Below are 25553 nucleotides of genomic sequence, written 5' to 3'. Positions count from 1 at the left end.
TCAGATAAATAATTAATTTTGGTAATTTTGAAACTAAACAGTGACCCGACTAAAATTACTGATTGGTGTTAACGCCAATTTTCTAATTATAGACCCTGCAAAATCGCAATTCATGATATTTAAGTCATCACAGAGACATTTACCTTGCTCTCCGAGCATAACCCTCAATGGGCATGACATTATTGCCTTCAATTATGTGTCCTTCCTCGGCATTAAATTAGATCCCCCCCTTAAGTTTACTAATCACATTGCGCACATCAAACAAAAAACAGCCTTTTGCAAACATTATAGCACTACTCTAATCATTTGCATTTTTTTTCCAAACAAGCATTATTATCATTATACAGTAAAACCTCGATAATTCGAACTCGGTTAATTCGAAATTTCGGTTAATTCGAAGAATTTGAGCGGTCCCGTCATTCTCTATGCAAATTCTACCGGATAATTTGAATGGCCCGCGCGGCTCTATTCGGATAATTCGAAGTTTCCGGCTAGTAGCAACGTGCGGCGGTTAGGTTAGGGCGCTCCGTACAGTCGCCAACCGATTTTCCGAGCTCGTGGGGACTGAAAAATAGTCCGGAAAACTCTGTACGGCCGAAAAAAAAAAAAAAAAAAGTCATTAGTGCGGCTTAAAAAAATCTTTAAGAATGTCCTGCCTCATACTACGCTTGGAGAGGATCGACTTGCTTGGATTTGCGCAGCAATGACGTCGGCTCCGTGTACAGTCGACACGAACGCCACCGCGTTGGCGATCTCCGCCAACGGAGTTCGCCATGGAGATCCAAGAAACGAGCTTCGCACCGCTTAGCTCTCGCGAAGGTACAGGAGGTAGCGCCGATCACTGAGACATGGGTCTCCGAGACACCTGCTCGGTGTACACGCCACGTTCAAAATAGAAACCGAAAATTGAGGGGAAAAAAAAAAAAAAAAACACTGAATTAACACGCGTGGTGTCAGCGCGCACGAGCGAGCGAGCGCGGCCGCCGCAGCGAGCTAAAGTTCGTGCGGTCTATATCGCTTCAACGGAAACTGAGCGGTGAGAGCCAGAGCCGTCTGGAGATCGCGTTCAAGATACGGTGCACGCGAGAAACCGCTCCGGCGCTAAGTACCCAGTTGTTAGAAGAGTAGAAGTCGCCCCCCCCCCCCCCTCCCATACCCCCACGGCCTTTCGCACGAGGGAGGAAGTCGCGTTTACGCTCCGCCGTGCGTTCGCTCTCCATGAAAGCGCGCGTACCCCGCGCGCTGTCACTCGCACATACGGCGGGCGCGCGGCGATGATTTTATCGCCCTTGGACTTTGTATGGATCCTCAGGGCGGCGACGCCGACGGCGAAAATCCGCTTGAAGTGTCCAAATAATTGCTGTCGCAATAAATAAAAAAAAAAAATCCCACAATAAATGGTTACAACGATGGCATGGCCTCCGAGACTGGAGGATTGCGCGAGCCATAGAGTTTCTAAATAAAATATGAAACTCTATGGCGCGAGCTCTCTATTGATAACGCGCGTTCTAATCTTGGAGGCATATAGCGAGCCACTGGAATTCAAGCCAGTGCATAATCCAACATGGCGGCCTCCAGGATTGGGTAGCGCGGCTAGGAAAGAGCGATTTAGTCCGCAAAATCGAACTTTGGGGTCTCAATTCGTCCGAAAAATTGGGTGCGAAAATGCATGAACTCAATGGGAACCCTGATGGTGCATTTTTGAAGTCCGGAATATCCAGCAAGTCCAAATTTTTGGAGTCAAGCACCACCACGCCCGCTTTCGCGGCAGTTATCGATTCCGTGAACATCGTCCGCAACTTTGTTGAGTGCAGTGCGGGTGATATTTGTATGCTACGTTTTTTTGAGCCAGCTGGAGAGCATGGCACTAAGGGCGGCGAACCAGCGCGCCAAGTAATCCCGCATCGGTGATTACGTTGAGTAATTTTTCTCGGACATGGAAAATAAAGGTGATTTCTTTTTGCAGCAAGTTCTTGCTTGTTTTCTTTTTTTTATTATTCATTTCGGTTAATTCGAAAATCCGCTTAATTCGAAGAATTTTCGCGGTCCGGCGACCTTCGAATTATCGAGGTTTTACTGTACTTCACTTTCATTCATAGTCGTATCATTTATGGTATTGCTTCATGGGGTAATACTTATCTTTCCTCTATTCAGCACATTCAAAATCAGGCTATTCACATTATAACCCAAAGCCATTTTTTCTCGTAACATCTCCTCTTAACTACGTACAAACAGCATTGTTCAAGTTGCAGATTTGTTCAACTATCATTTAGCGATATTATTTTTCAAACTAGTAACTAAACAAGCTTCTTACAACTTTGTTAGTTCTGATCTACTTCTTAATCCTAATAACACAAGGTTTGCAGCAGAAGTAAATTTCCTGTTACCTTTATGTCATACTAGTTACGGAATTTCGCACTTAAACTTTGGAACAGTCTACCATATGCCTTTAAATTGTCATCTACCTTGTACTCATTTAAATACCAACTTAAGAATTATTTGCTGTCTGATTACCTTTGTATAATGTTATTTCGCTAACTCGGAGCTGTGTAATCATCTATGATTGTGTATGCTTCCTCTTCCTTTGCTTAAATATGTGTGTCCTCACTCAGTTTTTTGCGTATTCCATTTTGTTGTTTCCCTGCTCTGTATTCCGCTTTATTTTTTTATAACAATTAATCAAGGGTCCCGGTGCAGTCTCTGACTTTGGGACTCTTCGCTGTATATAATTTCTTGTAACTAATTGTATGAAGGCATAATAAACTGAAGTTTTATGAAATTTTTAAAAACAGCCTGTCGTAGATAAGATAATTTTAGTCCTTGAGCTGGATTACTCAGAGAGGCGGACATTACTTGCACACGTTTGGACGCCAGTTTGGAGACACTTGCTGTAAAAATGCACTGTTGTTCCACTTACTTAAAAAAAACACTCTTTTAGCATAGATGCACAAACTCGGCAAGCTTTGCGTAAAGCAAGCAAAGCTCGTGCAAGCCCAGCATTTCTTAAAAGAAACCCTTTTGAGGCCGCTCACACGTCACTTGCCGCCTGCGAGACCCCTCGTTGTTATAGCAGTGCCATCTTTGACAGCTGCGGCTTGCTACGTGCGATAGAAGCACAGTTAAACGAGTCAACGTAATCAGCAGCCGGAAGGAGTGGCCTCCCTGCCATTATCTCACAACAGCTCTGCCGTATTTTGCTTTTTTTTCCCATGCAACCCGGTTATAACAATGAAATTTTTGTGGCCCTTGAATATTGTTGTAAGTGGGTTCGACTGTGTCTGCCTCTTGTCATACACTATAATCAGAAATTTGCTGTTGCTTGACTTGTAATCTCTTGTGGTCCGATGTATTGCCGTACCTGCAATTATGTTTGTATTTACCTGATTTTTGTGACCCCCTGAAGAGGGCCTTAAGAGATGCGTTGAAATAAATAACTAAATTACAGTGGCTAGCAATGCATCAAACCTCGACCTTTGTTCGAAATAACCATTGCAGTTTGTTTCCCTATTCAAATACATGCAGCTCTGCTGGGACCAACTGAGCAGTTCAAGACTCTGTCAATTCAAATGAAGGGATTTCGAATTACCTTTTTTCACTTTTTTAAGGAGAAGTTAGAGACCTTGAAGGAGGTCAACCAAAACCAAAATGGACTAATGGTGCCGTCAGTGCGACCCAAATCATGCACCGCTTCAGCACAGACACAAAGGAGGCGAAGACTGCACACTATGGAGGATGCCCCCCGTTTACATGCTGATTCTTCGTTTGAAGGCTAGGCATGGCCTTGCTTACAAAACTCTCCACAGTGAAAGTTTGGTCGTTAGCGACTGGATGTCAACTACACCGCCATCACTCATTGCACGCTATGAAGCTCGTAATATTGCTGACGAGGCCGGTCTCTTTTACAATCTGCAGCCCGAGAAAAGCCTTTGCTTCAAAGGCAAATCTTGCCAAGGCAGCCATAAAAGAAAACAGAGAGTAGCAGTTTTGTTCCCCTGCGATGCCAACGGCTCGGAGAAAATGAAGCTAATCGTGATCGGCCGGTATCAGAATCCCCACCGCTTCAAGCTGGCCAGTCGTGTTGCATGCCTTGTACGTACAAGATTAACAAGAAAGCCTGGATGGCATCGGCGATGTTCTTGACGTACTTGAACTGCAAGACGCCAAGACAGAACTAGAGGATCCTGCTACTCCTGGATCAGTGACGCTGCAGAAGGTGAAGTTGGTTTTCCTTCCCGCCAACACAAGCCATTTGCAGCCATTAGATATTGGCATCATACGGAATGCAAAGAATTACTTTAAAGGGCTGCTTGTACGTTGTCTTTTAGCAAATACCGAATGCAAGGACGATAAGTTGCCTTTTAGATGCACTGCATTTTATTGCCATGGCCTGGTATCATGTCTTGCGCACAACTATAACAAATTGAAAATGTGGCGATGTGGAATCTACCGTGACCGCCTCGCAGGAATCGGAAGACAACATAGAGTACTGAGATCAGCTTGGCGTTGAGTGTTCCGCCGCCGACTTGGTCAAGTCCACAGGCCACTTGTGACCTGTGGACTGCGCACAGTCGAAGAAATAGTGAATGAAGTGGCGACATCACAAGCGAAATTTCGAGCAGCGACGGCAGCGCCAGTGACCAGCAACCGTCGATTCCTGAAACACTCTCGGTGTGCCGTAGCATCCGAGTGTGTTTGGGAAGTAGTTGACCTGGCAAAGAAAGAAAATCCAGAAGGGTATCTGGGATATCTTCCAGCGTAGGTTTACGAATATTTTACGCTACCCCTTGCGATTCGTATCACAGAAGTTTTACTGTAAAATGATAACCTTAATTCCCATAAAAACAATGCATTTAAAATTGCGGCCAACTGCAGCAAGCTGTCCAGGCACCAAACCATGGGCAGCTTGGCTGGCTTGCGGCCTCCGAGATGGCACCAGAGCCATGTGTATGGCTGCGCGTGGCACACTGCTGTGAGAGCGAAGTGGATACACTGGTCTTTCGCACCGCAGCCACTTGCAAGCAATGGCTGACGATCGCACTTCTCTCTGGAGCCACCCTGTGCGGCAAACCACAGTGAGAGGTGGTGAGAAACACCAGTGTAGCTAGACAGCCTAAGGGGCAACACGTGCGGATCGCCCCTAAGCCCATGGAAAGCGATATGCTCGATTATTCAGACTGCTACTCCATAGACCTAAGACTGAAATTTCCGACAGCTTACAGCCATAATTCAGACTCCGCCTGCAAGACCACATGCTTAATTTGGCCACTGAGTCAAGCAGAAAAAGCAATGTTTTTGTTTTGACATGTCGCCAGCATGGTCGTCAGCCAAGTTGCCATCACCTTCTTAAAACCAAAGCTAAAAGAAAAAATTTAATTATGGGGTTTTTCGCAGTGTTGCATGGAACGGAGGAATGCCACTGTTCTGTTAAGGGTCGGTGGAACTGTAACGGTAACTCGTTAGGTTTACGAGGGAACGGCGTTCCTTCTGTAAACGTTCCACGGCACTGAACAGACGCACACACGTATGCAGCACACCATGCAGGGCGGACAGGCGACCGCGTGAGGCGCAAAGAACTACCGCTTGCCTGTCGCGTGATTATGGTGCATTCTTTTTTCGTTCGTTTTTTTTTTTTTTTCTCAAAGGAAAGCGCGAGCTCGTTGTCGCCAGTAGCTTAATCCTAAGATTTAAGCTATCATGGACCTCATACAATTCAATGCGATACCAGACGACCATCAACATAAAGACATAAACATAAACATAAAGACAGAGTTGACTGCTGTGACCGAACCAGCCAGCGAAGATGTTGCCACCTCGTCCACGCCCGAACATTTCTCCTTGTTCGAGAACCAGACCCTTCCAGCTGAGGCACAGGACGAGCCGTCACAGTACCTGCTGGTACCAGTTGACTACCCGCTGTCACAGATTAAGAACTTCGAGGGACTGAACCAACGAAGTTTCCTTAAGTACAACACGGCAGTACCCTCAAGCTTTTTGGCGGAACGGCTCAACATTGGCAACGAAATGCTGACGAAAAAAAGGATTTGTCTGTCGGACACCAACATCGAGATGCAACTCTTGCTAAGTTCAAACACAGGGCTTTACTAAGTTGCCGCATGAGTATTCTGGACATTTTTTAACAGCGGAGCTGTTTAAGCCGGCCCTTATTGAGTTAGTTGTCCACAAAAAATTTGGGCCGATCCTGGCGGTAGTGCAGAAAGGTTCCAAGCGCAATGGCACATACCCCTGTGAACTAGCGAAGCTGAGCCTGGCTAAGTCTAGCTAAGCATAAAGCCCCTATACAGTAGAACCCCGCTGTTACGTTCCCGGGTGCTGCGTTTTCCCGGCTGTTACGTCGTTTTCGGCCGGTCCCGGCACAGCTCCCATAGAACCCAATGCATTGGTAACCCCGCTGTTACGTCGCAACTGTGGGACCGTTCCCGCATCATACGTTGCGAACTGCCACACCGTGCCGGCCCGAGCGGCCATTTTGACTTTTCATGTCGCTTGGCTTGGTTGTTTGACGATGGCATTGGCCGCCCAAAGTGCTGGGGGCGACATTTATTACGTATTTTCGGTTTCCGCCAGCAAAAGTATGGCCTTTGATATCCGCTTTTGCTATCTAAAGATGATGTCTATGACGCGTTGCGGCCCTAAAATTGGTTTTGGCTCATAGATGTTTCGTATAAAGTCCAAGTGCGATAACGCCGTCGCCGCGCGCCGTATGCTTTCTTTCGCGCGCGAGACGCAGTCGTCGGCTCCCCTCGCACGCTTTCACTCGCACATACAGCATACGTCGCCGCGCGCTTTCACTCGCACATACAGCATACGTCGCCGCGCCGTATGCTGTATGTGCGAGTGAAAGCTTGCGAGGGAAGCCGCGTGGCCGTATGCTGAATGTGCGAGTGAAAGCGTGCGAGGGGAGCCGACGACCGCGTCTCGCGCGCGAAAGAAAAGCAGAGAGGAAGCGCACCTCCTTCCGTTGCGCTCGAGGCACCAGCGAGGGAGCGAGGGGGGGGAGGGGAAGGTAGCGGGCAGCGTTGTGCTCCGGCATCATACTGCGCGGCGGCGCCGCGGCGCGCGCGCGGTCCCGCGGGCCTTATCTTGAAAGCGATCTGCGTGGGGGTAGATTCTACGCAGTGTAGGTGCGTCGGCGGCTCGTGGCTTTGTGCGTGCTGCGTGTTCTCGGCGCTCAGTTAGGGTTGAAGCGATAGACAACAGCACGAAGGTCACTTCGCTCGCTTCTGCAGCGGCGCTTAACTGCGGGTGTCCGCGCTCATCGAGTGTGATGTGTTCATGTTTGCCTGTGGGCGCTGACACTATGTTTGTTAATTAGTTAATAACCGAATGTTTACAAGTTTATACAGACGATAAAACTACTATTCTTACTTTGTATAGCTCACCGCAATCGATACTTCGGCTGTCGGGCGAAACTACTTTTTGTCGCACGTAAGAATTAAAATAATATTGTGTGCAGTTCAACACTACTCCCATTTCTCAATTTTTCCTGTTTCCTGGCTCTTGCGTTTCCCGGCTCTTACGTTTTTTTTACGGTCCCGTGAAAAACGTAACAGCGGGGTTCTACTGTATATAAAAAGTAGCGCCATTCTTAGATCTTGCCGCCACCGCGCTCACCCCGGCGTTTCCTCCTTGCCGCCTCCTGTCGCCCCAGCCTCCTCCGCTCCCCCATTGGCCAATCCGTGTCACGTGGAAGCACGCGTTGCCGCTTTTGTATATTTTTTTTTCTTTCAAGTGTGCTCCGATTGCCATTCTCGGGCCTGTGCGACGAAAGTGCTGTACGCACAAATGGATCAAATGTGTCAGGGACAAGAACTTCGTTGTGATGACATGCTGCTGCACCTTAAGTTGCCGCAACCGACAAGGCGAGGGCAAAAGGCATTTTTTGTTTACCATCCGGCGTGGCCAAACCCTTGCTGCACACTTGATATTTGCGCCATCTCGCATCATCGCGTTGCTACTTCCAAAACGGCATTATTAAGGCCAGTTACTGACTGACGAAGCAAAATCGCGCCTCAAAAACTTCTCCGCAGGGCGCGATCGAAGTTTTCCGCCGATTTCCTCTGGTAGCGCGTTAGCTGTCGTCTGCTACGGCAGGTCCGACGCAGGCGGCGCCACTGTCGATATCGCGCCTCGATCGCGCTGGTCCCGAGCGCGACAGTGGAACGGAGGAGGGGGGAAGTGGATGGCACTACTTTTTATATATAGGGGCTAAGCATGGTTGGGACTGCTTAGTCAGTCATCGATAGCCAATCAATAGCTAATCGAACACTAATCATTTAATTCAGGAAAATGCTGGGAATGACTTGGTAGTGCTTAGCCTAGCCCAAATAAGTAGCCAATACCTTGTGATAGCCAATCGATAGCCAGTCAATAAGCGATCAATAAATTCCGGAAAATGCTGGGGATCACTTGTCTAGCTGGGGATAGCTTAGTCTAGCTTAATACGTAGCCAATACCTAGCGATAGCCAATCGATAGCCAATCAATATGCAACCAATAATCAATAAATTCCGGAAAAAGATGGGGACTACTTGGCAGTGCTTAGCCTAGCCCAAATATGTAGCCAAAATACCGTGTGATAGCCAATCAATAGCTAATCGATAAGCAATCAATAATCAATAAATTCCGGAAAATGCTGGGAATGACTTGGTAGCGCTTAGCCTAGCCCAAATATGCGGCCAATACTTTGCGATAGCCAATCAAAAGCTAATCGATCCCTAATCAATAAATTCCGGAAAATGCCGGGGGGCGACTTGTAGGTTTAGGGTAGTGCTTCGCCTTGCCCTAAAGCCAGGACTAGCTAGGTGCCCCAACAGCTCCGCTGTCTCTTTAGCATTTCGCCTCCAGTGCAAGCTATGCTTGTATTTTTTTTTCCCCCTCTGATACTGCAATATTCAATCTGCATTCATTGAATGCCTATGTATTGTTCCTTTCGATGCGGTTTCTTGTGCAAGAAATTTAATTATATTGGTGCATGCGAGCAACTTTCTATTTGCCCATCTGAAGCGCAGTATCCCGACTGCGCATTTGAAGACCGAAGTTGAAAGTGCCATATCTGTGGCACTCGTAATATATTACGACGAGCAACAAAGTTGCAGTTAGATATCTCTGGAGTATGTCTGGTGCTCAGTGAAAAAAATTGTCTAGGAGAGTTTTTTGGATTCTTTTTACCTCCAGATAATCTGCTGCTGGCGATGTTCAAATTCGAGTTCTAAATTGCTCACGTTATTTCGCCTCAGGATTATCCGGCACTATATTTTAATTGAAAAAATCAAATGTAGCGTTGAAGCAGATGTAACGATATTGATATTGATGTAACGACACATTCCAATATTCAAAGTGTAGCTAGAACACGTTCCTTTCGCATTAAAGGAACTTGTAACGGGAACTCATTCCAAGATTGGGAAGGAACGAGGAACGAGCTTTTGTTCCTGTTTTCGAGGAACGTGTACAACACTGGTTTTACGTGCCAAAACCACGATCTGATTATGAGGCACGCCGTAGTGGGGGACTCCGGAATAATTTGGACCACCTGGAATTCTTTAATCTGCACTTGAATCTAAGTACATGGGTGTTTTCGCATTTCGCTCCCATTGAAATGCGGACACTGTGGCAGAGATTCAATCCCAAAACCAAAGCTAGTGAAGCCTAGTGAAGCTAAGCCACCAAGTTTTAAGGGCTGCATCTGCGGTTTGTCGTGCGAGTTCCACGTATGCAGCGTTTATAACCGTTTAAATAGCAACACAGTCCTAGGTCACTTCTTTGATTGTTATTGTGAATTTTCGTCAGCATCATCAAGAAGCTTCAAGTGGCAGCAACTCCACCCTCAATATCTGCGCTGAACAGGGGTGCAATTAACCTCTTTTGTGCGACGCTATTATCTCAAATTCTGACCAAAAATAAAATAAAGCAGATCTCGTGCACTGTGGGAATTGGTATAAACGAAGCTTTGATGAGACGACAAGGCAAAATGCAGCACGATAAGAAGTGTGCTTGGTTGGCATACAAAGAGCAAAGGCAAGCTTGTATTCAGCGGTGGTATTCAGGGGCGATGTTCTTGAGCAATCACTTTCAGTGATACAACATCCTCAAGAGATTTCATGTCTCTACATTGGAAGTAGACAAACGAAAGCGTTTGTGAAACCACAAATGCTGTCGGTTGGAACCATATGTTGCGTTTGTCACGAGTGAGCACACAGCGTGGGGTGTAAAATGCAGTGCCAAACACTGCCATCACTCGTGTGGAAGCCAAGATGCATTGCTGGTAATCGGACCTCTCGTACACAAGGCCCCAAATATCGCACGGCAAAGGGTTCCAGCATTTGAGGTTTTATGGAATGGCTTTGTTGGCACCACAAAGGTGTCATTGACTGTATTCAATGGTCTGGGGTGCAACAGCAGCCACTCACCGCCTCACGGCGCCGTCGCTCCTGCTCCCGCAGGCGCTGCCGCTCGCGCTCACTGACAGCATTCTCAGTTGGGCTGGGGGGTGGCGGTGGTGCACGGCGCCCCTCATCCTCGGTGGTGCCATCAGCCGTGACACTTGTGGAAGGAGCCAGGCGGGCCGTAGTCGGCAGAGAGCGCTGCTTCTCCTGCTCCTGCCTCAGGCGCTCTTTCTCGGCCAGCTCCCGCTGGCGCCGCTGTTCCTGGGCCTCAAACAGCTGCCGCTGCTGCACATTGGAGCGGAGGAGGAATTCATCAAATGATGCAAGACATGGCTTCATTAGCACTGGCTGGCATGAGATTTCATAATGAAAGTAATCAAATCTCATCTTAGAGTCGTCGTGCCATTTGATACCCAATTGTAATGCACCAGTAAATGTGGACCCATTCTCTTGGAAACGCGCATTACAAGCTGGTAAACATGGTCATAATTCGTCGTGAGCTGCTGCTTTTGCTTGAACCTCTGCTGAGGGCGCACGAAAAATCTCCGTTTTCAGCAGGAGATAGCATGTCTGATAGTGTCCCTTAACACCTCCAACACCAGTGGGGCCACTATTAGGGTCAGGTGTATGGCGTGCGCAGTCAAGTTATCCAACAAAGGCCAAATTCAGGGTCACAATAACCAGTCTTGGCCTATAAAAAGCATGCGCGCAAGACAAGACCATCGGTTGGGGTCAAATGGGCCACAAAATCAAATTATTTGAGTCAAATTAACACAACTCTATCCTTCAGGCATCAGTGACGTACCAATACGTTTCCGCGTTTTTGTCTCGCCATGTCACTGATGTACCCATACAGTCTCTGCTTTCTCCGTTCGAACGGGCGCAGTAGCACGAGCTCCGAGGTAGTTCCGCCATCTGTTGTATATTTCTCATCACTCTGGGTTTGCTCAGTCTGCGTGCTGTTCAATGCACCATCCCTTTGAACAAAGGTGCACAAGTCCACCCCTCACTTTTGTGCGGCGCAACACTTCACTAACATCTGGACACTTTTTCAAAACCAGGACATATCCCTGAAATCTCAACTCTAATCTTCAAGTAGAAACCTGTTACGGTAACAACAATAAATTTCTGCTGCGATAAAACACACAAATGGAATCGAATGAAAATATAAACTCTGTGCGTGCTTTGCTTGTAGTGACAGCAAGCGGTGGCAATGATGCCATTTTGTTGGCAGATGTAGCAACAGTGGAAGAGCCCTTATCCATCAGTAACAATTGTCCCTAGAAATACAGACACAGCAGTTTCACTAGCAACATGCTTCCGGACACAGAACTGCGACGATGACCTGCTATACCCGAAAACGTCGCTGCTGGCTCTCAGCCCGCGCTGTTCATATTTTCAACAAGCACCACCAAAGCACCGTACAATAAGAGTGAAGCATGCAAAGAATGCCAAGAAAACTACAGACAAAAAGGTTGCTCCATGTCGTGGACGTTCCTTGCCATGGACACCAGAACTGTCTTGCTCAAGGCAGACACCTGAACTATTCCAAAGTGCAAGCGTGCTTAAATGACATCGCCTAGAAAGTGCCAAGTGTGACCGTGTGGCATCCCCATGAGTTCGGAGGTTACAATTCTCCACATGCATAGCTAGTACGGCCGCAGAAAGAAGCGCCAAAGAAGGAAGAGACGTGCCTCTGTTGCTAGACAACACGTGTTTGGGCGGAGCATGCGCTCGTAAAACCTGACGCGTTGTCGTCTGGGTGCACAGCAGCGTGCGCCCGCTCCAGTCCAATCGCGACGATGATATGGCCATCAAGATGAGTGGGCTACTGCCTCGCGCAGATGTCGAAAGTCGCAAAAAAGAAAACGTGTGGTCAAGCGTTTTCAAAGCATACCTCCAGCACCTTCAGGCCGGAGGCAAGTGCCGGTGCGATATTGGATGCCACGACGGCATCACTCTCGTTCTTGCACAATTGTCCGTGCGGCACAATTTGGAGTGACCATCTACCGTATTTATTCGAATCTAGGCCAATAGTTTTTTTCAAATAATCACATATGAAACTCTAGGGTCGGCTTAGATTCGAGGATTTAAAAAAACGCGCCAGTTTTTCACTGAAACTGATAAATATGGTGCATAGTTAGCACCATCTAGAAAAGTCAGTATCGCAGCCGCTACTAGCCGCGCCAGTAGCCAACTGAAGTACACGAGCGACGTCGCCATTTTGACCTACGTCGTATCGGTAGTATCGGTATGGTGCAGCATCGGCGCGCGGTGTGGCGTTAGCGTAATGGCACCAAATGGGCGATGCCACTATAGTGCCGCTTTCTAAACGAATACTATATTTACTCGAATCTAACGCGCACTTTCAACACAACCCTAAATCTGTGTCGGCATTTCAAAATGGGCGCCTCGCACGCGCGTCGAGCCTAGCTACCGTAGCATGCGGAAGCTTCCTCCGTGTGCTGCACTACACGTGCTTAGGCAATAGTCTACCGTCTGTCTTCACGTTCCCAGCGTCTGCTCTATCTATCAGCATGAAGTACCGAGTTCATCATGATGCCGCATTTAAAAGGAAAGTGATCATCTGTGCGGAGACGGACGGAAATCGGGCCGCATCACGGGCGTTCGGGGAATCCGAAACTTGCGAGCGGGACTGGTGCAAACAGAAGGAGAGGATTTTCGCCAGCAAAGCAATGCGGAACGGTTTCAGTGGACCGAAGCAGGACGTAATCTGCGACGATCCACTCCGGGGATACGATCGCCTTGGCCCTATCTTGAAAGCAATCTGCGACGGGTAAAGTCCGCCGCGTGCTGTGTTTTCGCCGCGTTGAAGCGAGAGGCATGCTAGCACGAAGGCGCGCTTCGTCTCCAGCGTTCTGACAGTTCGTTTCCTCGGTCAACGAGCGAGGTGTGTTCATGTTTGCTTGTGCGCGCGTGACGCCGTGCTTGTTAATAGCGGTCTACTAATTTGCTATCGCATTCGATGCACCGCCTTTCGGGCGAAACTGCGACTTTTTTTTTTATTCATCGCAACTTCAGTGCATCGGGAGGAAATCTATTTTTCCAAATGACAGAAAGTTGTATTTATGTTTGAAAGCATGAGGTGCGCGCTACTGGTAAAGGACTTTTTTTTCCTCATGGAAAACGGGTGCGCGTTACAATCGAGGAAGCGTGAGAATCGAGTAAATACGGTAGTTGTGCTAGCTGCAGAAGCATCGTCAAACGTTCAAGCCGGGCGGAACTTCGGCATCGGTCTGTCGCTGGAGGGGGCCACAGGAGATGGTTCTTGCGTGCGCCGCAACGTGCGCTCCTTCCAAAAATGCCGCATCTCTAATGCGGTGGGTGGTACTGAACATAGCGCACTGTTTGAAGATGTCAGCAGTAAGCAAGATAGCGACGAGGCTAGCAGCGATGGTGACATAGAATGAGCTCGGCATGTTCAAATTTAAGAAATGCTGTTTCATTTTGCGAATGCTGTCCTCGCTTTTTCGTTCGGCCTACATTCGAGGTAAGTTTTTTTTTTTTTTTTTTTGACTTCGAACTTTTAGGGGGTCGGCTTAGAATCGGAGTCGGCCTAGATTCGAGTAAATACGGTATAGTTTTCCACCATGGGAACAACGGCCACTCAAGCATTCCTGTCAACGCAGTAATATGCGGCCCAAGTCGGCAAAACGCTGCACCAAGCGCTGCCACCACGCAATGTTGCAAAGGATCGGCGCTTATTACGCCATAATCAGGAGATCACCGTTCCGCAACGCGTCGTTTACGAGTTGCCAATTGCTGGCATTTGACCTTTCAAACATTGCATCTTTTTTCGCACGAAGCGACACAGGTATCGAAATTTTATGCCTTTTGTGTGGCTGACGTGCGGTCATAATGCTGAGACCATGATGTCCGGTCACTTGTTGCAATGCACCAGTCACTTGTTGCAACGTACAAGCTGGCTGCACCGCTAAATTTACGTGACCACCACATTCAAACGCAACATAAGATGCAGGAAAATTACACATTAGCGACGCATCAAGGGGAACTTAATACACATGGAAGTAAATGTTGGATTTAGGTGGGCACCAGGAAAACGCGACATAGCAGCCGGGACAACACAGCAGTGAGGAACGTATCAACGAGGAACCCCACTGTTACGTTCCCGGGTGCTGCATTTTTCCGGCTGTTAACGTCATTTTCGGCCGGTCCTGGCACAGCTCCCATAGAACCCAATGCATTGGTGACCCCGCTACTGCATCGCAACAGTGGGACCGTTCCCGTACGATACGTCGCGAACTGCCATCCCGCGCCGGCCCGAGAGGCCATTTTGACTTTACATGGCACTTGGCTTGGTGGCTTGACAATGGCATTGGCCGCCCAAAGTGGCGGGGGCGACACGTATGACATATTTTCGGTTTTCGCCAGCAAAAGTATGGCCCTTGAGATCCGTATTTCCTATCTAAAGGTGGTGTCTATGACGCGTTGTGGCCCTAAAATTGGTTTTGGCTTATATATGTTCCATATAAAGTCCAAGGGCGACAACGCCATCGCCGCACGCCGTATGCTGCATGTGCGAGTGAAAGTGTGCAAGGGTCAGCCGACGACCGCGTCTAAATCTCGCGCGCGCAAGACAGAAAAGCAGGGAGGAAGCGCGCCTTCTGCCGCTGCGCTCGAGGCACCGGCAAGGAAGCGAGGGGGGAGGGATAGCGGGCGGCGTTGTACTCTGGCATCAACTGCGTACTACACGGAGGCACGCGTGCTCTATCTTGAAAGCGATCTACGTTGGGGGCAGAGTCTAGGCAGTGTAGGTGCGTAGGCGGCTCGTAGCAATGTGCGTGCTGTGTGTACTCGGCACTCAGTTTGCGTTGAAGCGATAGACAACAGCACGAACGTCACTTCGCTCGCTGCTGCAGCGGCACTTCCTCACGCCAGCGTTTGACAGCGCGTGTCCGCGCTCTTCAAGTGTGATGTGTTCATGTTTGCCTGTGGGCACTGACACCATGATTTTAAGTTAATATAGTTAATAAGCAAATGTTTACAAGTTTACACGGACGATAAAACTACTATCCTTACTTTGTATAGCTGTCTACTAATTTGCTACTGCAATCGATGCTTCGGCTTTCGGGCGCAACTACGACTTTTTTTCACACGTAATAATTAAATAATATTGTGTGCAGTTCAACCCTACTCCCATTTCTCAATTGTTTTCTGTTTCTCGGCTCTTGCGTTTCTTGGCTCTCCTGTGAAAAACTTATCAGCGAGGCTCTTACTGTATTAGGAATTTTTTCTGCTAAAAACAAATTCATTCTTTCTTGATTTTGTGTATGTTTTGACGATGCGAATTTTGGGTGATACGAATATTTCACGCGACCCCGCGAGATTCGTATCACCGAGGTTCTACTGTACTGATATAACGACCACTTTTGGTGGAACCCGGGTTCGACTGTACAGACGAATCTCGTTAATTCGAGCACGCTTAATTCGAACTGCCGGTTTATTCGGACTGCCGCTGTGGTCCCGTCAAAGTTATATTTATTTCAATAAGCGAAAACGCTCGGTAATTCAAACACAAAAGCATTTGCGACGGTTAATTCGAACCTACCACGGACCGACAATGCTCTCAGCAGCGCGCCAAATAACACGGCGGCGCCTCCGCACAGCACTGCTCCGACACCGCCATAGAGCAAAAGCTTAAGAGAGACCCCTTAATGAAGCGGCAGAGGCCCAGTCCGGCCAACGAAACTGCCCCACGCCAGCAAACGCTCGCTTTCCGATAACGATAGACAATGAAACTTCAGGGAGCGGGTTAAGCTGGCATGGGGCCGGCTGGACCGGCAGCAACACTACATTTGCTAGTAGGTACAGCGTTTGACCTCTGGCGCCACGCTGCGCCGCTCGCACGTACCGCGTTTCTAGGTGGTTCCGTTTACCGAGGGCGCTCGAACGCAATGATATGGTTTGCACGAATGCAACCCATGTAAGCGTGGCTGTATGGCTAAGTGGATATGGCGCTCGCTTCGGGATCTTGTGTATGCGGGTTCGAAACCCGCTCTGGCTACTTTTTTTTTTTTTTTTTAATATCACACTTTTCCCTTTTTGTTCTCTCACTGTTTGCCAGCGCGGTCGCTTGGACCCCAAATAAAAAAATACTGCTCCAGTCAGGTAGACTGCTCCCTCCCTGATAGTGAGATTATATTTGGATCATCAAAACAGTGATGCGTTTATAATACCACCGATCCCAACAGCAGGCAACCACCAGCCCAGCGTTTTCTCCGTCAACGCCTCCTCCGTTCCAACGGCGGCGGCTACAAACATGGTACGCGCGAGCGGCGCAGCGTGGCGCTAGCGGTCAAACGCTGTACCTACTAGCAATTGTAAATACGCGGACCGGCACCCCACGCCGGCAAGCGCTAACTTCGTGATAACGGCAGAAAACGAAACTTCAGGGAGCGGGCTAATCGGCGGCGGGCACGCACGGAGACAGTCGAAGGGGAGGGAGCTGAGAGAGAGGGCAGAGGCCAAATCCGCTTCCCTGCCACCCTCCTCCCCCACCTTCTCCGCACGCGCCCGCCCGTCGCCACCCGTCGCCGTCCGCTCCCTGAAGTTTCGTTTGCTGCCGTTATCGGGAACCGAGCGTTGGCCAGCGTGGGCGGTTGCGCGCCGCGATATTTCACGACTAGCACCGTTCGTGCATCTTGCTATGGTGCTCGAATACTTCAAAAATACGTCCTCTCTTTAATTCAAACTTCTTTTAATTCGAACAAATTTCCGGACCCCTTCGAGTTAGAATTATCGAGATTCAACTGTATTAACTTGCTGCAAGCTTTTCGAACGTGCTGCAGCTTCCCCTATAAGGCTCTGAAAAGCAATTGGGCAGCAATGGAAAATTAAGGGTGTGATTCTCCAGCAAACCAATGAATTGATGAGCACTCACTTAGTGTTTTCAACATCAACTCTCAAGTGTGAATATTGAAACTGTTGGCACACCAATTTCTTACACTCACCTTGTCCAACTTCTCGCGGGCCTGCTTCTTAAACTGCTGAAAGCTGTCCTTGACTTGGGCTGTCTTAAGTGCCTGGCCGGGGCTATTGGCTGCTGACTGCGCCAGGCTGGACCAGGACCCATAGTTCTTCAGCTTTGACTCACCACCCTGTGACACCCAGAAAAGCAAACACTGCCCATGAAGATTCCATTATATAAGACTCGGCACAAAACGATTCACCAGGAAGAAAAAAAAAAACTCATCTGCACAAGTGGGGAGGAAAGCTTGAGAATACAGTGCTGTATGTACACGTTTACCTGCAACCATGGCAGTCTGCCTGTGTCACACTGTCACTACAAACCGGAGAAGTACTGCCAGAGCTTGCACCAAATTTTCATATCCTGGCAACATAGAACAGAGGTAAACAGCATTCCAATAGTCAAACCGGCTCCATTGTGCTGTGTTTCATAGCATATTGGTGGAGCAGTGCACTGACAAGGAAGAGACGTTAATCGTCATACCAATACGGTTAATCATCATACCAATACGGTATGATGATTAATCACCAACTAGCCCAACTTTCCACATTACTGGGCTTCATAGCAGCTTGCATTGACACAGACAGCAAGTACAGGTGCAGCTGGCTTACGATTATGGGCGACTAACATTTGTAACATAATAGAAGAAATGTGCACAAGAGCATGCTGCTGTTTATTACATTAAGCAAGAGAGACACACACACTCCATACAAACATGCTGTGACTTGTTCCTGGGACTTGGCTGGCAACTACTAGATAGACTAGGCGATGGACTAGGCCAGAAGCATCGTTTCTGTTTTGATGAGGCACTGGCACAACAAAAACCTTGCTCTCGTAGCGGCCCCAGAGTTATCACGCTGTCATGCAGGCGTAGTCTGAAAGATTAGGCTGGTGCGATACTTTCCAATATTTGATTGAATATTATGCTATTCCATATTCGGTTTGGCTCAAATTTCAGATTCCAAGTTTTCAAAGTATTTGAAACGAACGAATCTAAAATTAAAAGCATGTGTATTCTACAGTTTCGGTTTGATTGAGCAAGTTTTATTGCCATGACATGGCTCATAGCCAAGAAAAGCCAAAGATGATACTATTCACTTACAGTCACCGACTGACTTTTGCACCTGCTCGATTACAGTTGATCCTGGCCTATGCCCATACATTTCTATGGGAAAAAACTGTTGTTATTTCGATTCTGAAATTACCTTTCGCCAGATAATTAAAACCTTACAAGTTATCACACATGCATGCAACCCCAATTGTGACCGCAATGGTGACTCGCAGGGCTTAGGGTATGGTGGCTAGAAGGGAAGGCAGGAGCATCACGGCTTCTTAGATGCCTGTTTTTCGGGTGGCACCACAGTAGCTGACTGTTGCGACCTGGAGTCTCCCGTTTTGATGACAAAATGTAGGGTTTGGTGGCGCAAGGGCCAGAAATGGCCAAAGCGTGCTAAGAAATGGTATGATATACAGTATAGACCACTTATAACTAGGGGTGTGCGAATACCGAATAGTAAGTCTCGAATCGAATACCGAATCGAATCAAGAAAAAAAAGCCGAATATCGAATCGAATATCGAATAGCAAAATTATTTAATAGAAGCTCGAATATTTACAAATTCTCATGCAAAAAAAGCAGCTGTTGTACGTGATCTGGGGTCAACTTCTCCCTCCGGGCCGTAACAATGTTGCCAGCCGTCGAAAACAACTTTTCACTTGGTACACTTGTTGCTGGAATGCCCATGTACTTCATGGCCATCTTGCACAATCCTGGGAAGTGTTGCTTGCCTGTCTCTTTCCAGAATGCTAGAGGGTCTTGGTCCTTACTGCAAGTGGGCTCTCGAAGGTACCGCTGAAACTCCTCGATGTTAGCTGTTTTGAAGGAGTGTCTTCTTTTTGATGACGCTGCCAGCTTCTCAATGCTGTCCCAGATACTGCTGACGCGCTCCTTGTGAGCTGTAGATGTTGACGCTTCAGTATAGTTAATTGATGCTTCTCCTGGAGAGCTCTGCAACTCAGTTCTTGCAAGCTCCACGAGCCTTGTTTCCTCGAATGTTTGAGCACAAAAGAGGTTCTTAAACCTTGGGTCACAGGCGGTTGCCAACACATACTCCTTTTGCTCGTCCTGCCCTGGAAACCTTGTCCTCATGCTTTTCAGCAAGTTTCTTGCAAACTCTGAGGTGTCATCATCGGCTGCAATGCAGTCTTTCAGGACCATTTGTGTCCCATAGAGAAATGGTACTACTGACGACAAAGTTGCATATTTCTGGCCACTAAGATCTTTGGTCGCCGATGCGATTGGTTCAAGAGCTTTGACGAGCCCAGCCACTGCTTTCCACTCCTGGGGTGTCAGGTTGGGCACAGTTGTCTCAGAGGTGGCAAGCTCTAAACAGACGGCTTCTTTCAGTTGCACAAGACGTGAGAACATGTCATGCTCGCTGTTCCATCTTGTTTCCACGTCTTGAATAAGTTCCAAAACTGAGAGCTCCATCCGTCGCTGGCAATCATGCAGTCTTGCCGCAGCTTGGGCACTGTGTTTGTAATGACCGACAATTGCGTGACACTTCTTGAGAATGGCAGGAACTCCTGCTGTTTCTTCCTTGGCATCTTTTATAGCTAGTTGCAGTGTATGGCCCATACACTGCATTGGGACGCAAGAAATGCCCCTAAGGGCCGCACGGAAGTTTCGTGCATTGTCCGTCACCACATAGACTGACACTTCCTGCAGTGGCAGCTCCCAGTTATCCATCATTGCTTGCAGGTGCTCCATGATGTTGCAAGCAGTGTGACTCTCGGTCACACTCCGGTTGTCCAATGCAAAGCTTCTCATCTCGAAGTTGGAGGTTAAGTAGTGGCAGGTAAGACTGATGTAACTTTGGTTAGACCTCGACGTCCACATGTCACTTGTAAACGAGATCGACTCTATGCCTTCCTGGAAGTCCGCATGCATTCTCTCCTTGACAGCCGTAACTGTGTCTCTGTACAACGCCGGGATGATTGTCCTCGAAAACGTCGTGCGACTGGGTATCTTGTACAACGGCTCCATGTGGTTCATAAGCTCTTTGAAACCTCGATTTTCGACACAGATGTAAGGCTGAAGGTCGAGCGCCAGCATTCGGGCAATCCTGGTGGTTATCGCCGTTCTCTCGCGCTGCGATAGGTCCTTGCCTGACTTCAGCGTACTTTTGATGAGCGGCTGTGCGCCTTCTGGTCTTCCTTGCTTCCCGCTGTCTCTCAAAAACACACTGTGCAAAGAAAGATGCTTGTTCTTGAGATGGTTCGCAAGTGGCGTCGTCGTACTCGATGGTGTTCGAAGTTTCATATCACAGCTTTTGCACGTAGCCTCTTGGGCCGAGTTCTTTACGAAATGTTTCCAAATGGCACTTTTCGTTCGTTCAGTCATCTCGCCCCTGACGTCGGACTACGTTTTCCGACAGATAACGCAGATAAAATTCGGGAACAGAACACGTCGGCTTCCCGATAGCGCGAGACTTCGTGGTTTCGGATTGCCCGGCGATACGACGCCAACGGCTAACGACGCGGAGCGCGTGGGGTGACGGGGGGAGGGAAAGACACTGGCGCCACCTCTATCCGGCTTGCAAAAGTAGGAGAGAAATTGGTGGGCTCTGCGGCCGAGAGGTGGCGCGAGGGCCGCCCGCGTCGGCCACGCAGCGACGGGGACGGAACGCAGCCAAGGCAGCATGCCGTGGTGCGCAGTATCGCAGTTCGCTAGGGCGGTTTCCTTTTGTGCTCGCGAATTGCAGTCTCCGATTCCTCTCAAGTGTATACAGTCGCCGACCGATTTTCCGGACTTCGCGGGGACCGAAATATAGTCTGAAAAGTCGGAGTCCGAAAAACTCGTTCACCCTTAAAAAGAAAATTTATTAGGCTTAGAGTGGTATAAAAAAAATGTTTATAATGCCCTGCCTTATACTACGCTTGGAGGCGATCAGATTTGCTTGGATTTGCGCAAGACTGACGTCTCCGCATACAGTCGACAAGAGTGTCACGGTAGAGTGTACTAGATTCTAGTCACGGTACAGTGGCCATTCTAGTCACGGCGTTGGCGATCTCCGTTAACGGATATCGCCATGGTGGTCGAAAAAACGAGCCCCGTTATTTCACACGTGGCCTCCGAGACGAGAGAATGGCGCGCGCGTGCGTGTCCCAATTTTGGAGGCCATAAAGGGGGCCACTAAAAGCCAAGCCTGGTCAAGTCGGCGAAATTCCAACATGGCGTCCTCCAAGAACGGGTAGCGTGGCTCGGAACGAGCGATTTAGTCCGGACAATCGAACTTGGGTGCCTAAATTCGTCCGAAAAATCAGTCGCGAAACTGCATTAGCTCTATGGGAACCCGGAAGGTGCATTTATGAAGTCTGGAATATCCAACAAGTCCGAATTTTCGGAGTCCACAAAAAATCCGTCGGCGACTGTATACAACTCTTGCTTGTGAAGGAAATGAAACACGGTGCAGCCTGTGCGAGCGGCGCAAACAAAAGGCTGTTTTAGTTCAGTTTCACCGTTCGGCTGTGTCACGACCACAATTAAATCTGCGTGCTGTCAGGTTCGTGGCATTCAAACTTTGTGTATTTAGAGTGTGTTTCGCATATTACCCGCCAACTAGGCTCGCCGAATATAACGAATATTCGAGTAACCGAATACTTAAGATTCGATTCGCGAATCGAACTATTCGAGAAGTTACAATTCGATTCGTATTCGTATATTCGAGTATTCGCACACCCCTACTTATAACGTAACAGTTTATAGTGCAGAACTGGCTACATCGCGGCCTTTTAAGACTCCCGTTTACCCTCCCACAGAACTCCATGTATACGCATACCACTTACAGTGCAGCCACATGAGATGAAATACCGGTTATAATGCGGCTTCCGCAGGAAAATCTCGCCAACAAGGGCGGCAGCGAGCGCGCTTCTCAACAAGGTGCGTGCTCCCGGCCGGCGTATGCATTATTCAATGCAATCAAACTCTCATTAATTCGGACTTATTTGGCCGCACATCGGTTAATTCAAACTACTTTCGAAGCTCAGTGAGCGAGGAGTGCCGCAAATGTGCGACGCAAAAGAACAAGAATGGCGCTAGCGTCTAACCGAAACGAAGTGGTGGAGTCCGCATCGCCACAGCCATCATTTGAAATCGTACGTGAATGACAGCAACGCCGGAACGCTTCGAGCCTATTTGTGTCTTTAAAGCCTCTATTCTTGCGTTTACCGCAGCGCATAACACAGCGTTGGCCGCGGGCTTTCGTAACTGCGCAGTTGTCATCCACGATCGCGTTGATAGCGGCCGCGGTTATCTCTGCAGCGGTTGCGGCGAACAGTAGTTTCGTTTAGGCCGCGTGCCTAAATAACTGCTGTGTAAATACGGCCGCGCGGCTTCCCTCGCAAGCTTTTACTCGCACATACAGCATACGGCGCACAGCGACATATGCTGTATGTGCGAGTGAAAGCGTGCGAGGGGAGCCGACGACTGCGTCTCGCGCGCGAAAGAAAGCATACGGCGCGGCGGCGGCGTTATCGCACTTGGACTTTATACGGAACATCTATGAGCCAAAACCAATTTTAGGGCCGCAACGCGTCATAGACATCATCTTTAGATAGCAAAAGCGGATATCAAAGGCCATACTTTTGCTGGCGGAAACCGAAAATACGTAATAAATGTCGCCCCCAGCACTTTGAGCGGCCAATGCCATCGTCAAGCAACCAAGCCAAGCGACATGAAAAGTCGAAATGGCCTCTCGGGCCGGCGCGGTGTGGCAGTTCGCAACGTATGATGCGGGAACGGTCCCACAGTTGCGACGTAACAGCGGGGTTACCAATGCATTGGGTTCTATGGGAGCTGTGCCGGGACCGGCCGAAAACGACCTAACAGCCGAGAAAACGCAGCACCCGGGAACGTAACAGCGGGGTTCTACTGTACATTGGTCAGCGGCCGAGAGGATTTGCTCAGTTTCTATTATTCATCTAACATTCTCGCGTTTATCTCTGTATACAGTAGAACATCGCTGTTACGTTCCCGGGTGCTGCGTTTTCCCGGCTGTTATGTCGTTTTTGGCCGGTCCCGGCACAGTTCCCATAGAACACAATGCATTGGTAACCCCGCTGTTACGTCGCAACTGTGTGACCATTCCCGCATCATACGTTGCGAATTGCCACTCCGCACCGGCCCGAGCGGCCATTTTGACTTTTCATGTCGCTTGGCTTGGTTGCTTGGCGATGGCGAAACGCTTCGGATGCAGCCGCACCAAGGTACTTTGGGCGGCCAACCGCCCAATGTGCTGGGGGCGACACTTAAGACCTATTTTCAGTTTCCGTCAGCAAAAGTATGGCCCTTGAGATCCGTATTTGCTATCTAAAGATGGTGTCTATGACGCGTTGCGGCCCTAAAATTCGTTTTGGCTCATAGATGTTCCGTATAAAGTCCAAGGGCGATAACGCTGTCGCCAAGCGCCGTATGCTGTATGTGCGAGTGAATATGTGCGAGGGAAGCAGACGGCCGGGTCTAAATTTCGCGCGCGAAAGAAAGAAAAGCAGGGAGGAAGTGCGCCTTCTTCCGTTGCGCTCGAGGCACCGGCGAGGGGGGAGGGATAGCGGGCAGCGTTGTGCTCTGGCATAAACTGTGTACTACGCGGCGGCGCGCGGGGCATACAGTTAAACTTGGATATAACGAAATTGACAAATTCCCGAAAAATTTCGTTATAAAGAGGATTTCGTTATATGCAGGTTCGGCACGAAAATTCGAAAAAGAAGCGCTTACCGTATTTACTCAATTCTAACGCGCCCTCAATTGTAACGCGCACCCGTTTTCCGTTTTCGTCGAAGCACTTATCCTTGGAATGTCACACCAGGTACCGGATGCGTGGACGCGTGTCGTTTCGCACAAGCACGAGGCATCGGAAACGAAGAGCGAGCGTCACGATAGCATCGTAGCGTCGTATAGTGTTACAGTAGAACCCCGCTGTTACGTTCCCGGGGGCTGCGTTTTCCTGGCTGTTACATCGTTTTCGGCGGGTCCCAGCACAACTCCCATAGAACCCAATGCACTTGTAACCCCGCTGTTGCGTCACAACTGTGGGACCGTTCCCGCATCATACGTTGCGAACTGCCACCCCGTGCCGGCCCGAGCGGCCATTTTGACTTTTCATGTCGCTTGGCTTGGTGGCTTGACGATGGCATTGGCAGCCCAAAGTGCCGGGGGCAACAACTATGACGTATTTTCTGTTTCCGCCAGCAAAAGTATGGCCCTTGAGATCCGTATTTGCTATTTAAAGATGGTGTCTATGACGCATTGTGGCCCTAAAATTGGTTTTGGCTCATAGATGTTCCGTATAAAGTCCAAGGGCGATAACGCAGCAGCGGTGCGCCGTATGCTGAATGTGCGAGTGAAAATGTGCAAGGCGAGCCGACGACGGTGTCTAACTCGCGCGCGCAAGAAAGAAAAGCAGGGAGGAAGCGCGCCTTCTTCCGTTGTGCTCGAGGCACCGGCGAGGGAGCAAGGGGGGAGGGATAGCGGGGCGGCGTTGTACTGCACTCTGGCATCAACTGCATACTGCGGGGCGGTGCGCGGTCGCGCCGGCCGTATCTTGAAAGTGATCTGCGTTGGGGCAGAGTCTAGGGGGCTTCTTCGATTTTCCACTTCTGCCTACCCATGGGCTGCCAGAGCCAGTAGGTGCGTCGGCGGCTCGTAGCTTTGTGCGTGCTGTGTGTTCTCGGCGCTCAGTTTGCATTGAGGCGATAGACAACAGCACGAAGGTCACTTCGCTCGCTTCTCCAGCGGCACTTCCACACGCCGCCAGCCTTTGACAGCGCATGTCCGCGCTCATCGAGTGTGATGTGTCACAGCCTGTACCAGCGCGTCGGCAACATCAACTGGAAAAGGAGAGAGTGCCGGCTTGGCGGGCTAGGCCAGCTGCAGGAAGCGGCAGGATCAGGTTTGAATTAAGGGAGGGAAACAGGTCACACCCGTGGCGGTAAGATCGCCAGATCGAGGGATGCAGGCCTGCCTCGCACACGCTCGCACGCATGCACACATGCGCTCGCTTCGCATTCCGTCGCGGCGCAGAAGGTGCTTCCAGTTGCTGCTCGCGCAAAAATGACAAAATTTGGGGTGAAATCTCTAGGTTGT

General features: G+C 49.1%; 1 protein-coding gene across 6 annotated transcripts in view; it reads right to left on the bottom strand.

Annotated features, from left to right (window-relative positions):
• The window catches only part of LOC119437584 (bromodomain-containing protein 3), a 184625-nt gene that overhangs the window by 14953 nt on the left and 144119 nt on the right, over positions 1 to 25553 (bottom strand). For all 6 annotated transcript variants that reach the window (XM_037704595.2, XM_037704596.2, XM_037704594.2 and 3 more), the window contains 2 exons: positions 17395 to 17541; positions 10427 to 10687 (listed from right to left, as the gene is read on the bottom strand). In XM_037704595.2, the coding sequence (XP_037560523.1) occupies positions 10427 to 10687; positions 17395 to 17541 (408 nt within the window). The remainder of the gene's footprint in view (positions 1 to 10426; positions 10688 to 17394; positions 17542 to 25553) is intronic.

The sequence above is a fragment of the Dermacentor silvarum genome, chromosome 1 (genome assembly GCF_013339745.2).
Source record: "Dermacentor silvarum isolate Dsil-2018 chromosome 1, BIME_Dsil_1.4, whole genome shotgun sequence".
In the NCBI taxonomy this organism is placed as follows: domain Eukaryota; kingdom Metazoa; phylum Arthropoda; class Arachnida; order Ixodida; family Ixodidae; genus Dermacentor; species Dermacentor silvarum.
This window is presented reverse-complemented; position numbering and strand designations above follow the sequence as displayed.